Source organism: Sycon ciliatum, chromosome 1 (assembly GCF_964019385.1).
Source record: "Sycon ciliatum chromosome 1, ocSycCili1.1, whole genome shotgun sequence".
Classification (NCBI taxonomy): domain Eukaryota; kingdom Metazoa; phylum Porifera; class Calcarea; order Leucosolenida; family Sycettidae; genus Sycon; species Sycon ciliatum.
This window is the reverse complement of record NC_088643.1, coordinates 79,307,985-79,322,069: the sequence shown is the minus strand read 5'-3', so window position 1 is coordinate 79,322,069 and position 14,085 is coordinate 79,307,985. Positions and strand designations below refer to the sequence as shown.

The window sequence follows — 14,085 nt, the reverse complement described above, 5'->3', positions numbered from 1 at the left end:
AGATGACTACCATGCTGGGAGCACAGCATTGTCTATTATTCGAATTATCCTGTTAGACCACTGTGCTTCATTCTAATGACCTCATGCTGGTTTTTGCCATGTTACTGCAGACCACAGAACGATGACGTGGAGGCCCTGCGACAACAGATGGCTCGCTTGCATGAGACCATGGACACTGCTGCAGATGCTCACAGGATCCAGCTGGAGAATGCATCCGTGGAGCATAGCACAACTAGAGATGAACTTTCCAGGTGTGTTGTAGTTGTAGTGGTTTGGAAAGGTGTGCTGATGTGGATAGTGGTACACAACCTTCTCACCATTCACACTGAAGGCCATAGTGATTGAATTCCAATGGTCACTTCTATGTACACTTAGGTGCCTGTTTGCTCACTACTTTCTTCCACCTTGTTCTTTCACCACACAGAGCTCAGCAGCAGATCACAGTTTGTGAGGAACGCGAGGCGCAGGTCCAGGCAGCAGCTCATGCAAGTGCAGCTGAAGTCAAGCGGTGAGTCCCCCCCCCCCCCCCCCCCCCCCAGTGCTGTAGCATAGCCGTAGGGTTTGTCGTTTCTTGTGTGTTTTACAATGGTATGGCAGCTGGCACATTGGTGATGGCTGGGAGAACGCAAGGAAGGCAGGTTGGACCTGGACCACATGCCAAAATGCTTGGACTGCAGTTTCATCACGGCATGGAAGAACAGAGTAGATTTCCGTGTTCTCTGGTTTGATTGTGGCTGAAGGTAGCTGCTCCTAATGGCTTGTTGTTATTGCTTGAAAAGCGATTGTGGATGAACTACAGTAAAACCTGTCAAGGCGACCACTCGGATAAGGCGACCACTGGCCCAGAAGACCACTGCAACCAGGACCAAGGCAAGGGATGCTATTTCCACTCAAAATGACCCTGGATAAGGAGACCAACTGTTAGCAGAGACCACCACGTTTTGACGGTCCCTTGAGCGGTCGTCTTAGACATGTTTCACTGAAGGTTCTCAGTGATGTATTGCTGGTTTTAAAATAAGTTGCGAATGCCATTTCGTTGGTTGTTCTTTTGTTGGCTTTCTTGTTACAGACTGGAAGTGCGCTGCCATGACCTACGGCGAGGTCTGGACAAGGCACCGACAAGGGACGAAGTAACTCGGTACGGAATGAAGTTCAGCCATTTTTGAGTGCATGGCAATCAAGCATGGCTGCATATAAACTGAATGGATAGAATATAGTGGGAAATAGAAACAGATGGGGTGTGTGCCAGGACCCAGCTCAACGTTCCCGTTTGGCCATCTATTTCAGGGATTAATTTAATGTCATATTTTCGCATAGCAGTTTCTACTATACAAAATCACAATTGTGTAGCAGTCTTTGATTTTGATTAGCATTTTTCTTTGAAGGTTGGGTGTTTACCACATTGTCCTTCTTGAGAGTGATGCTGAAAGCCCGTTTGCAAAAAAATGAATGAGTCATACATGTGCACGCAGATTGAGAGTGTCTGCACCACATACACTGCACTGTATGCATGCTACTTGTCAGCGCAGGATAGGCATGGATAGGCTGTATGTATCGCAGTTTTCTGCCAATCACGGTGACTTTTGAGTAGCAGTAAATCGATTTTGCATTGCAAACTGCGATGCGATACAGGATAAATTCATCCCTGAAAAATAGGATGATCAGAACATCTCGGTAACTACAGTAGGCCTATCAAGGAGACTGGTCTTATCACGCGGCCACTTGTCCCAGGGGACGACTAGAATCAGGACCAAGGGGTACCAATTCCAGGATAGGGGGAGCACCTGTGTTTGACGGTCACAATTTGGGGAGCAGCTACTGGTGATCAGCTTGGGTAGGTTTCATGGTTGAGAAATGTTCATGCCATTGTCTGAGTGGAAATGTATTACTGCCCCTAAACAGCAAGAGGATGATGGCACACACACTTTAGGTAGAAAAGTGCGTCATATGTCGTTGCCCTTGGTAAGAAATTGCTTGGGAAAGTGGAAAGATTACGAGTTGGAGTTCCAAGAAAGAAAGGAAAAGTATGCTGTGTGCGGCTGCGGGTGATTTACAGGCTAGTGTAGGATCATTGTGGAGTGTTAAGGATGACAGGCTAGTGTAGGATCATTGTGGAGTGTTAAGGATGACAGGCTAGTGTAGGATCATTGTGGAGTGTTAAGGATGACAGGCTAGTGTAGGATCATTGTGGAGTGTTAAGGATGACAGGCTAGTGTAGGATCATTGTGGAGCGTTGAGGATGACATTACTTACTATGGAATCATGCAACGCACAATCAGTTGCTGTGCTCTGACATACGGCCTCTGACATCTCTAATACATGTAGGACATGTATACAGATTTTCTGTAGATTTACATGACTGTACTCTAGTGGGATGATTGCAATAGTGCTGTGCCCGCTTCAGTAGTTGCGGAGAGTTTTGGGCGCGTCAAGAGACCCAGGCAGCATTGAATGTGTGTAACACTGTGCGTATGGCTATTGTCTTGCTGTGCAGACTGTCCGACAAGGTGAAGCAGCTTCAGAGTCAGCTGGATACTGCACCAACCGCTGTTGCTCTCAAGAGGTCTGTCCAAGTTGTGTCACTGCGTGTAATTCTCTCCTGTTTCTGTACACCCTACATGTACATTTACCAGTTCTATATGCCTGGGTTCTCGTTATAATGCGGCTGTTTCTTCAATGATGTTTTCGTGCTTCAGACTAGAGGACCGCTGTTCTGGGTTGCAAACGGAGTTGACCAGTCGTCCAACACAGTCGGATCTCGATAGGTAAGTGGTACGCTCATCCCAATAATTCCTCCATGAATGAAATGTTCACAAGTTTGAGGGGTGGAAGCGGGAAAAATCCGAAGAAAAATTGACTGCTATCACCAGGACTCAAACCATGAGGTGGTTAAATTTATCATCTGGTTGTAATGGTTACCACCCTTGTGATGCTACTTATCCCTATGTTTCATTGGTTCTGCTTGCTTGTATTTCATTTGATGAGAATGCCCGAAAACTGGTTCATGAATCTCGGAGTCTTATTGATGATAATGGTGAAGAATAGCCTGAGATTTGTAGCTTTTCTTTACCTTTGTTTTTGTTGATTTTTGTTCTCAGGCAAACTGAGCGTGCTGACAACGTTGCTCGCCAACTCGAGCAAGCTCCCACGGCGGGTGAAGTTGAGCGGTATGTTGGTTGGTGTGGCTAATGCTCTACATTCGTTCTTGTTTCAAAGCGCTACAGCATGTACTATCACCTCTCCTATCTATGTGAAGGGCTTATTCGGACGGTAGTAGCACTGTGTGCATTGTATATACCGTAAAGTCTTGTATAAAAGCCGCACTTGAATAGAAGCCGCAATTTTGGGCCCATCAAATCACACATAAGCCTGGTTTTAGTGTTGACATACATAGAAATACCTGTCTTGTATAGAAGCCTGTCTCATATAGAAGCCTGCAAAATTTCACCAAGAAAGTCATAGAAGCCGCCGGTTTTATACAAGACTTTACGGTATTTGGACATGCTATGTGTGTGTGTGTGTGTGTGTGTGTGTGTGTGTGTGTGTGTGTGTGTGTGTGTGTGTGTGTGCGCGCGCGCGCGTGTGTGTGTGTGTGTGTGTATGTTTGGACATGTGTCGTTGCGTGTGTATGTTTTATCGTCTAGGCTTCAATCCGAGCTTAGCACGGTTAGAGAACAGCTGAATCAGGCGCCAAAGAGTGATGTCATCACTGAGTGAGTATACTGTACTTTGTGTTTGTGTACATGGTACATGGTGTGTGTGGGGGGACGTGTGGAGCCTGGTTGTGTAACATCCAAACCTCTGAGTGGCTGACGAGACCTTGGAGAATTGTGAATGTACGAGGAGACAACGCTTGTATTTCGTGGTGTGTTTGCATACATGCACTTCAAATTCCCTATAAAAATTTTTGTTTTGCGTGCATTTGTTTTTTGTAGGTATGAATCACGTATTTCAGGCCTTACATTGCAGCTTGATGCGCGTCCCAAGCAAGAGCATCTCAAGCGGTACGGACATCTCTGTTACCGTTGTACTGCAACAGTGTCATCGAACTGGAACCACATACAGTACTAGCTAAATCATTGGGTGTACTTGTCAAACATGCTGCAAGTCAATCTGATGGCTATCAGTTGTTTAAAAAAACTTATTTTTCTCATACCTGATAGGATTCTGGGTTGTGTCCCATAACGAACTATTTACTATCAATGATTGTAGTGTATTACCGCACCACATGTTTAAAAAAATGCTGTGATCATGTTCGTTGTGCTGTTCAGAGTGGAAGAGGAGCTAAATCGGGTACGGTCAGATCTCGCTGCCGCACCAACTGCCGACCACCTGGCCAGGTACACTCACTTCTAAGTTGTTGTTTTATGTGAACACTCCGCTCCGTTGATGCTGCTACTCTTGGATGTTTGGCATGGTCAACAAATTGCACGGCTTGCATGAGACCCACTGAGTTTTCTGCGTCCGCAGAAACACCACTGTCCTCAAGGGTCAAGGTGCAGATGCAGTTCATAAAGCGGTGGGAGTCCTAGCATAGTTATTTTGTGTTTGGTATCTGGATACATGTATGTTACATTCTGGCCTCATTCCCGAGTTTTTTTCTGTTTGATCATCAAGTGACGATGTCTGTGACCTCATCGAGGGTTACAGTGCTGGTGTAGCCTAGGTTATTGTAGGTGATTCTTTTAGAGAGAGTCGGAGTGGCATGTTTTACTGCAGTGCGTGCTGGTTCTTTCAGGCTGGTGTCAATAGGGGCCCCGCGCACACCCACCTACACTATATTTTGCCTTGTTTTGGTGCTGTTGCTATTGGTATTGTTGTTGTAGTGTTCAAGACTCCCTTAGTGAAGCGTTGTCCCTAAGTCGCCAACAGCAGGAGCAGCTGCAAAACAAAGATTCCATGCTGGCGTCCCTTGATGCTGATTTGCGACAGGTACAGTTTTTTTAACTTTGTAATTCCAACTTCATGACTGTGCAGTTGGTATTGTTATCCCTTACTGAAGTCGGTTGACTTTGCCATGCGTTTGATTGTGGGTACATGTGTGCGCGTCCACGTGTGTGTGTGTGTGTGTGTGTGTGTGTGTGTGTGTGTGTGTGCGTGCGCACACGCGTGCAAGCGTGTGTGCATCCATGCGTGCACACTCACACAGTAGACCCATTGTGTTTCACTCTGCTGCTTCTATCTGTCCCTTCATGTGCCTACATTGTGTGTATGTATGTGTGTGTGTGTGTGTGTGTGTGTGTGTGTGTTTTCTAACCCTAGTTGTCTGACTGTTATTCTGATGTCACAGGCACAAGGTAGTTTGAATGAGCGGGAATCAGCTCTGACACAAGTCCGCGAAGATCTTGCCAAATCCAATGCTGTCGTCCGAGATGAGGTAATAGTTGTATACAGTCAACTTCGCTGATAACGACTGCGGATATAACGACAATTCGCGAATAACGACAGAATTTCCATGCCCAGAGCAAAGTCCCATCTAACTGTAATACATATAGTGAGACTTCGGGTATAACGACACTTCGCGAATAAGGACACTTTTTTGATGCCCCGCCGAGTGTCGTTATAAGCGAAGTTGACTGTACTATTGATTGCACTCCTGTTCGTGGTAACATTGGTGTCGCTGTTGTTGTCGTTGTTTGTGTTGTTGTGTGCGTTGTTGTTGTCGTTGTTTGCGTTGTTGTTGTTGTTGTTGTTGTTGCTGCTGCTGCTGCTGCTGTTGTTTTTGTTGTAGTAGTCGTTGTCGATCGGCGGATACATACTGAGTGCTAGCCAAAATTGATTTGAATAATTGGATGCCTTCGGAATAGTTGTTTAGCATTGACATGTCAGTCCGTTGTGTGGTGATGTCGCTGACCCTATTGTCCATAGAAGAATCATACCTTTGCTTGCTATGGTGTTGCTATGGTGTTGCTATAGTGTTGCTATAGTGTTGCTATGGTGTTGCTTTTAGGCCACCAGCAAAGGTGCTATGCAGGAGGAAAACCGTTCTCTACAGCGACAGTTTCAAGATGCCTCTGCCAAACTGGAACAAGTGTAAGTTACGCTACGCCATTTGTGTGCAAGTATGATACCATTTCCATTCTGTGATCGATATGCAGTTCCGTTGCACATTGACTTTGACCTTTTTTGTTATGCGAGTGCTGTGATCTGAGAGTTGTGATGATGTTTTGATCAATTAGCTAGCTGGCTGGCTGGAAACTATCTGGGAGAGAACTGAACTTTGATCAAATTGTACAGCCAATCCAGGTGCTACTTGTGGAAGTGTTCTCTTGCCTTTTGAAGGGCACTCCGAGTACTTTGGTGTGTTGTGCTTCCTTGACAATGTGTTGTAGGCGAGAGGAGCTCACGAACTGCAAGGAAAAGCTGACGGACGCCTCGGGAGAGTTGAAGCGGTTTGAATCTGAGCGCAAGGAGCTCATTGCTCAGGTTAGGGTCATAGCAACTATGAACATAACAATCAACATGACAAACATTGTTTCCTTCGCTTACACCTTCGCTTGAATGGGCAGATGGAGCTATGAGTGATCCGCATGCATGTACGCGCATATGAACATACGTACTCACACACGTCCACCTTTCTGCCTTTCTCTCTCACACCCTGTATCTGTAGATTGAGGCTGGTGAAGGTACTGGAGCTGCTATCCAACAGCTTACCCAAGACAAGGTCGGTAGCTAGCTCTGTTCAGAGTGTTGATCATGTGTGCTTAGATCTGCAGTGTTGGTGATATTCAGTGTGTTGATCATGTGTGCTTGGATCTGCAGTGTTGGAGACAACTGTTCTTGTTCTTGGTCTTCTTGATATTTCACTGTATCATTTCTGGTGGATCCTTGCCTCTGGCAAAGCTGAGACCGCCAATACCAGCAGCCAAGTATCAGACAGAGCCTTACCCCTGCATGCCCGGGGTAGAACTCTTTGATAGTCAAATGTGCCAGAATTAAGCTCTGACCATGCATCTTAGAAATGGCATTGTGGACGCATAGCGTTATGTGTTCATTTCAGCTGGAGACTGCTTTGTGGCACCTCTGAAATTCTAATCTAAGATATTTCTGTGTGCCGGTGACCCACAGGAAGCACTGTACCAGCAGCGCATTGAACTGGAAACCAAGCTGCAAACACAGCTACAGCAGCACGTTGAGCGAGTAGAGGAAGATACAGCTGCGAAGAACAATGTAAGTCGGTATTGTTGGGCATGTCAGAGAATTTGGACCTGGGGATATCATTTCTCCAATGCTGCAACCTTGAGGCTTCATCAGGAAGCTTCATATCTTCATAATTATCGATTTCCTCCCGTCTAGCTGTATTCTTTATTGCTCATTCTCTGATCGAACCTCAGTGGCAACAGTGCGCTGGGATGTAGTATATCCATATTGCGGGGTCCAGGGCTGTGTTTACATGGCAGTTGGACAGTGCTCGATGGTGGCATGGCTATCGCACTCTGAATTGACTGCAGTGGACTTTCTGAAGTGAAACGTGCTACTATGATGATGCTTACCCAGCCAATCAGACAACACCAGTATTGACAAACTGACTACTTTGCACATCAGTGATAGGCTTGCAGGCACATTAGACCAGGTAGTTGTGAGAGCTTGTGTTTTGTCAGTGCTGCCCATGTATCTCATGTGCTGTAGACTGTCATGACAACACTGTGTATGTTGTTTTTGGCTACTTTGACGTGCAATCGTTTAGCTACTTGAGGAGCTCAGTGACATGAAGATGAAAACAGCTGGTCAATCAAAGGAAATTGAAGATTTGACAGCACGCCTGACTTCCACAAAGGAGAAGGTGGCGACGTTACAGCGAGAAGTCACAAACCAGGTGAGATCAAGCGAGACTCTCCCAGCAAAAGCAATGAGTGTACATGTATTATGCTCATACCAATATAATATTTCTGGTAGTCAGGTATGTGCACGCCGTGTTGTGTTGGTGCTCAAGTCGGGTTTTAAGCTAATCTCAGACCAGACTACATCATGGGTTATACACATACTCAAAACGTCTCGTGCTGAATGACTTTGAGCATTTGACTCTTATGCTCATGTGCAATACTCATGTGAGATCTACTGTACATGCATTACCATCATATGTTTGGGTGCTGCTCCCTTTCTATGATTCCTTTCCATCCATCTTTACTCTTTAGACGTCCGAGATCCAAATGCTGAACCGCCAGAAGGACAACATGGAAACACAGCTTGAACAGAGCAAGACGCAAGTCCTGAAAACCGAGCAGGCACAAAAGCAAGCCCAGGAGGTGAGTCACTCATGTCGTTCAATGCGCATCACTTTTATTCGTACCAACGAACAAAGCATGTCTCTACTGTAGCAACGAGGGATCAGGCTTCCGGCTTAGCCGCTTGACACGTATTTGAAGTATGTGTATGTGTGTGTCGAGGGGGAGGGGGGTAAATATCAACTTTTATCATTTTTATTTTTCAACCTCATAGCAAGTACTAGACCGATCTCTACCTAACTTGACACCTGGTCTGTTGCTTGTGTCTGATCTGCTGCTATCTGTGCCAGGATCATGGCAAGGCTAGCACACAGTTGTCTGCAGCACTGGCAGAGTCAGCAGGACTACGCGCCGAGCTTGCGTCGTCAAACTCCACACTAGTAGAAAAGGTATGAGGTTGGGCAAAGAGAATGACTGGTGCCAAGAGCCTTGAAGAGGTCTTCGTTGAATGTGCTGCGTTTGGGCTTGGCAGAGAGTATGTTTTGTTTGTGCAAGTTTTGCGTAGCTAAAGTATGTTAACGCGGTGACGTAATGTTTTCACTGTATGCTGATGTCTATCACGCGCGTGTTCGCGCCAGCTCACGGATGCGCCGTTGTGCGCATGCGCAAACTCTCCCAGCAGCTCGCTTTGCATACGTACGCCCTTCAGCAGCCTTCGTGCCTGGCTCTCTTTGTTAGTTGCATTGGCTCGCATGACTCTTGCTCCGTGTTTTCAAACTCCGGAGTTCTTCAGTTCTGTTCAGACTTCCTTGTACAAGGTGACATCGTCGTTTCGGTCTCTTGTTGCCTAGTTGTGGTGTCCAGTCCCTGGGCGGGCTGGAATTCTGAGTGCTGTATCCGCGGAGTGGTTTACTCAAATTTTCTCAAATTTTCCCACGCTGAGGCAAGAGATGTCGCGCAGGTCCGCCAGGTCATCTTCTAGCCCCTACGCTAGAGCAACATCCTCCCCTGCTCCTGGAACCACCCAGGCCAGAGCCCCGGCCCAGAACCTCGCGCCGCCTCGTGCTCCTCGTGCTTCGGCTCTACCTGGCCAAGTGCCTCCGTCTCAGTCAATGCCGGCCGGCCACCCACCCCAGCCCACGCTGGCGAGCCAGATCTCCGCCGCCGTGGCTGTTGCTATTCAGCCTCTGGCCGACAAGGTTACCCTGCTGGAGCAGGCTGGCGCAGCCCAACTCGCCGGCCCAGGAACTGGCGTAAACTCGGGACTCGCTCATGTTCCGACGTTCAGCGGGGCCTCGCTTTGTGCTGCCGGATCAATCGCCACTGCAGCGCCGGTTTTACCAGTATCAGTACCGGCTGCCAGCCACCCGACACAACAGTGGCCGTCATCTGGAGACCTCCCCGTGGTGCCGCCTCGCCTTCGAGACCGGATTGTGCGAGGTGAGTTCACAGAATTAAGCGATTTGCTGCCTGAATCCCTGGGCTTCGAGGGGGATCATGATGTGATGCAACTCGACGTGGGCGCGGGCCGATCTGTGCAGCTCGTCCCCAAATCTTCCCACCGGCAACCCGCCAAACGACACATCTATGATCTTGCCACATGGGTGGAAGCGTTCACCACATACTCGAGGGTGCTGGCCGACGCCTCACCACAGCTGGCAGGTGATCTCTGGGCGTATCAGGCCATCATTGTCGATGCCAACGTCCGGTTCCACAATGATGCCTGGCTGTCCTACGACCGCAAATTCCGTATGGCCACGGCGTCCCTCCCTCACCGCTATTCCTGGTCCGTCATTGACCCGAACCTGTGGCAGTCTTGTCTCACGGGCCGTGGGCGGCCTCCGTGCCAGCGTTGCTCCATGGTCCATCCAAGTCAGCCCAGCAGCTGCCCCTTTCGTGGGGGGCTCCCAGCCCCAACAGCGCCTACGGGGAGCCAGTTCTCGCACCAGCCTGGCTTTGACGGCAAAGCCATCTGTCGTAATTTCAACTTCGGCAGCTGCTTGCTCTCCCCCTGCTCCAGAGCACACGTCTGCATCCAGTGCCGCGGCCGTCACCCCGCACGCCAATGCTCCAAGTCTGGTGACTCGACCAAGAAATAACTCTCACCCCAGTGGTGACGCTGCTTTATAGGTGCCCACTAGCACGCCTGTTCATGTTCAGCGCTTTATCAATCTTCCCTCTCCTCATCCAAATGCAGTATTTCGCTCTTATGGTTCACAAGGCATGCAGTATGGCTTTCGTATTGGCAGCTTTCGCCCCATTGCATCTTCTGTTATGTCTCCTAATCACTCTTCGGCTTGTGCTTGCCCTGCTGAGGTTACTACTCATCTGCTTAACTGTTGTGACCGCGGAGAAACTGCGGGCCCATTTGCATCTCCGCCATTCCCTCACATGCATATTTCTGGTTTGGGTGCTATCCCGAAGTCTGATGGCAAACTGCGTATCATCCACGACCTCTCGCCCCCTGCCGGCTCGAGTGTGAATGACGGTATATCTCGGGATGAATTCAGCCTGCAGTACGAAACTGTCGATACAGCTATCTCTCTGATCATGCAGGCAGGGTGTGGCGCTCTTTTGACGAAGGTCGACAGGAATGCATTCCGTCTCTGTCCTGTTGCCCCCTGTGACTGGCCTCTTCTGGGCATCTTCTGGCAGGGACAATTCTATCATGACAAAGTGCTACCATTTGGATTGCGTTCTGCGCCATACATATTCGATAAATTCGCCACAGCAGTCCAGTTTATTCTCGAGGATGCATGCCACCTAAGCCAATTACTCCCCTACCTGGACGACTTTCTGAACGTTAGTCCGCCCCACCTGCCCGTTGCGGAACATCATCGCTCACATATCTTAGACATGCTCCGCTATTTGCAGATACCGGTGGCCTTTGAGAAAGTCGAAGGCCCATCCACATGTCTCACCTTCCTCGGCCTGGAGCTGGATTCGCTGACGTTTGAGATCCGGTTACCGTCCGCCAAACATGGGGCGTATCTCGGCAAAGTCAACGGCCTCCTTCAATCAGGCATGGCGTCCCGGCGCGAACTCGCCTCCGTGTTGGGCAATCTCTCGTTCGCGGCCCGGGCTATTCCTGTCAGTCGTACCTTCCTGAGGCGCCTGTACGACCTTGACCGTGCAACAAGCAACCTTCCAAAGCACAAGGTTCTCTCTGGCAATAGCACCGTCATCCAGGAGGACATACTCAGCTTCAGAGCGGCGGTACCTGGATTTCTGTCAGCAGCATGGCGTTGTGGCCCTGCCTGGAAGCGACGTTCCACTGTGCTACTACGCAGCCCTCCTCATGCGCACACTGCGGCCGGCCTCGGTTCGCACATATATGTCAGCCATCTGGAACTTACACGTCGAAATGGGCCTCGAGTACCCGAATCAGCCGACGTCCCTGCTGTCACGAGTGTTAAGAGGCATAGCCCGTTCGTCGGGACCTGGCCGCCCTCGTTTGCCTATCACAACACCCATCCTCCGGCAACTCTGCCAACGCCTCCAAGTTTCCTCCATGCGGCACTCAGTTGACTAGGCAATGCTGCAGTGCGCCTTCACCCTGGCCTTTTATGGCTTCCTGCGCTGTAGTGTGAGCTCACCTCGTTGACGTTTGGCAACGTGGCCCTGGACCAACAATCATTTCGTATCACCATCACGCTGCTGCAATCAAAGACGGACCCGGACGGTAGGGGCACGGTAGTCCACGTGGGCGGCTGTACCTATGTCATCAGCTGCCCTGTTACGGCGATGGTGCGGTACCTGACGGCAGTGTCGGCAGAGTCCCAATCTCCTAGAGATCAGCTGCTCGTCTACCACAATGGCCAGCCTCTGGCACGAGCGGACGTCACGAGGGAGGTGCGGACCCTCCTACCGCTTTGTGGGATTACAGATCCGTCCAGCTATGCCAGCCACTCATTCCGGATCGGAGCAGCCACGTCTGCAGCTATCGCAGGCGTACCAGAGCACGTGATCCGCCATATGGGGCGATGGCGCAGCGACGCCGTGCTGCGCTATATCCGTGTTGAGCCATCCGAGGTGCGGCTAGTATCAGAGAAGCTAGCCACAGTGAGTGACTGACCAGTAGCGCTGCACCTTGACGAATGTCTCCTCCGGTATACATACCAACTCTCAGTACCGCTATCGGTACCTAGATTTCTTGACTGCTAGCAGCTCCTGCTATACTCCTCGTTCAATGCTCGCGTTATTTCTGAGCACTGATTTATTTGGTTGGCCCACCAGGGTAACTAGCTTGGGCACTGAACTCTCAGTAGCTGGCAGCATTCTCTCTACTCTCCCGAATCACTCTATTCGGTTACTGCCCTTGGCAGGTCAGCCGCCATTTCGGTCTCACTCCGAATCACTCTATTCGGTTACTGCCCTTGGCAGGTCAGCCGCCATTTCGGTCTCACTCTCGGTCCCCGCCTCTGTCGGGTCGGCCGCCTCCATGGTTACACACTGCCAGCTCCTTCGCCCAGTTACCCTGTGGTGCCAACCAACTACTGCTGTGTCTGTGTGTGGGTCGTGTATGCCTCCGCGTACGGAGCATGCGTTAATGCAAGTTTTGCGTAGCTAAAGTATGTTAACGCGGTGACGTAATGTTTTCACTGTATGCTGATGTCTATCACGCGCGTGTTCGCGCCAGCTCACGGATGCGCCGTTGTGCGCATGCGCAAACTCTCCCAGCAGCTCGCTTTGCATACGTACGCCCTTCAGCAGCCTTCGTGCCTGGCTCTCTTTGTTAGTTGCATTGGCTCGCATGACTCTTGCTCCGTGTTTTCACCCACCCACCCACACCGACTTCATTGTGTTACAATTCTTATTCTGTAGCACCCCGCTTATACTACTAACCTCATTCGTCTTCCAAACTCACTCTGCTAAACAAAAACAAGCAGGGATTGGGCACTGAACTCTCAGTAGCTGGCAGCATTCTCTCTACTCTCCCGAATCACTCTATTCGGTTACTGCCCTTGGCAGGTCAGCCGCCATTTCGGTCTCACTCCGAATCACTCTATTCGGTTACTGCCCTTGGCAGGTCAGCCGCCATTTCGGTCTCACTCTCGGTCCCCGCCTCTGTCGGGTCGGCCGCCTCCATGGTTACACACTGCCAGCTCCTTCGCCCAGTTACCCTGTGGTGCCAACCAACTACTGCTGTGTCTGTGTGTGGGTCGTGTATGCCTCCGCGTACGGAGCATGCGTTAATTTGTTTTTGTCTGCAAGTTGTGTACCTCATAGTCCTCAAGTTGAATATCTTGGATTGAGCAGGATTCATTCTTCTTCGTTCTCTTCATTCCATTTTTAGAAAGAGTTGCTAACAACAAGTGAACAGCAGCTGTCTGATGTGCGAGTGGCACATGCAACCATCACAGAACAACTTCAGCAGAGCATGAGGCAGTTGGAAGACTTGAAAGCCAATGTAAGAACTTTTGTTGGTTGCTACCGTCCGCTGTTTTGTCTCGGTCAGCTTTGCTCTCCTGTTTTGGAGTGTGTATTCGACTAATTCGCCGATACGTTACAGTATAGTATACCGTGTGACCTTCTCCATGTCCCATCCCCCCTACATATCTAGCATGCAGCGGCTCTCGAGCGTCTTGAGTCCGAAGCTGTTCAGCTGAGAACCAAACTTCAGAACCTTCACATCGAGTCGGAGGAGAAGGTATGTTGAACTCAGTAGAGCGTCCAGCCCCTATATGATGTCCAACCCCTATATGGAGTCCATTGGTCCAAAATCCACTGTACAGAGTCCAAACTTGGAATCAACTGTGAGCTCAAAGTTTAGATGGAGATCACTCCCTGTATAGAGTCCAGCCAATTGGCTTCGCCCCTATATAGAGTCCATTGGTCCAAAATCCACTGTACAGAGTCCAAACTTCGAAATCAACTATAAAGAGTCTTTATGTGGACAACACTCCCTGTATAAAGTGCA

General features: G+C 49.4%; 1 protein-coding gene across 1 annotated transcript in view; it reads left to right on the top strand.

The window, feature by feature from the left end:
* The window catches only part of LOC135805693 (early endosome antigen 1-like), a 53,322-nt gene that overhangs the window by 4,960 nt on the left and 34,277 nt on the right, over nt 1-14,085 (top strand). Inside the window, exons 7-26 of the mRNA XM_065319779.1 lie at nt 111-251; nt 425-508; nt 1,070-1,138; nt 2,495-2,563; nt 2,697-2,765; nt 3,099-3,167; nt 3,645-3,713; nt 3,936-4,004; nt 4,272-4,340; nt 4,827-4,932; nt 5,291-5,377; nt 5,951-6,033; nt 6,333-6,426; nt 6,611-6,664; nt 7,069-7,170; nt 7,688-7,816; nt 8,136-8,246; nt 8,516-8,614; nt 13,462-13,575; nt 13,729-13,815. Coding sequence (XP_065175851.1) covers nt 111-251; nt 425-508; nt 1,070-1,138; nt 2,495-2,563; nt 2,697-2,765; nt 3,099-3,167; nt 3,645-3,713; nt 3,936-4,004; nt 4,272-4,340; nt 4,827-4,932; nt 5,291-5,377; nt 5,951-6,033; nt 6,333-6,426; nt 6,611-6,664; nt 7,069-7,170; nt 7,688-7,816; nt 8,136-8,246; nt 8,516-8,614; nt 13,462-13,575; nt 13,729-13,815 — 1,774 coding nt within the window. The remainder of the gene's footprint in view (nt 1-110; nt 252-424; nt 509-1,069; nt 1,139-2,494; nt 2,564-2,696; nt 2,766-3,098; nt 3,168-3,644; nt 3,714-3,935; nt 4,005-4,271; nt 4,341-4,826; nt 4,933-5,290; nt 5,378-5,950; nt 6,034-6,332; nt 6,427-6,610; nt 6,665-7,068; nt 7,171-7,687; nt 7,817-8,135; nt 8,247-8,515; nt 8,615-13,461; nt 13,576-13,728; nt 13,816-14,085) is intronic.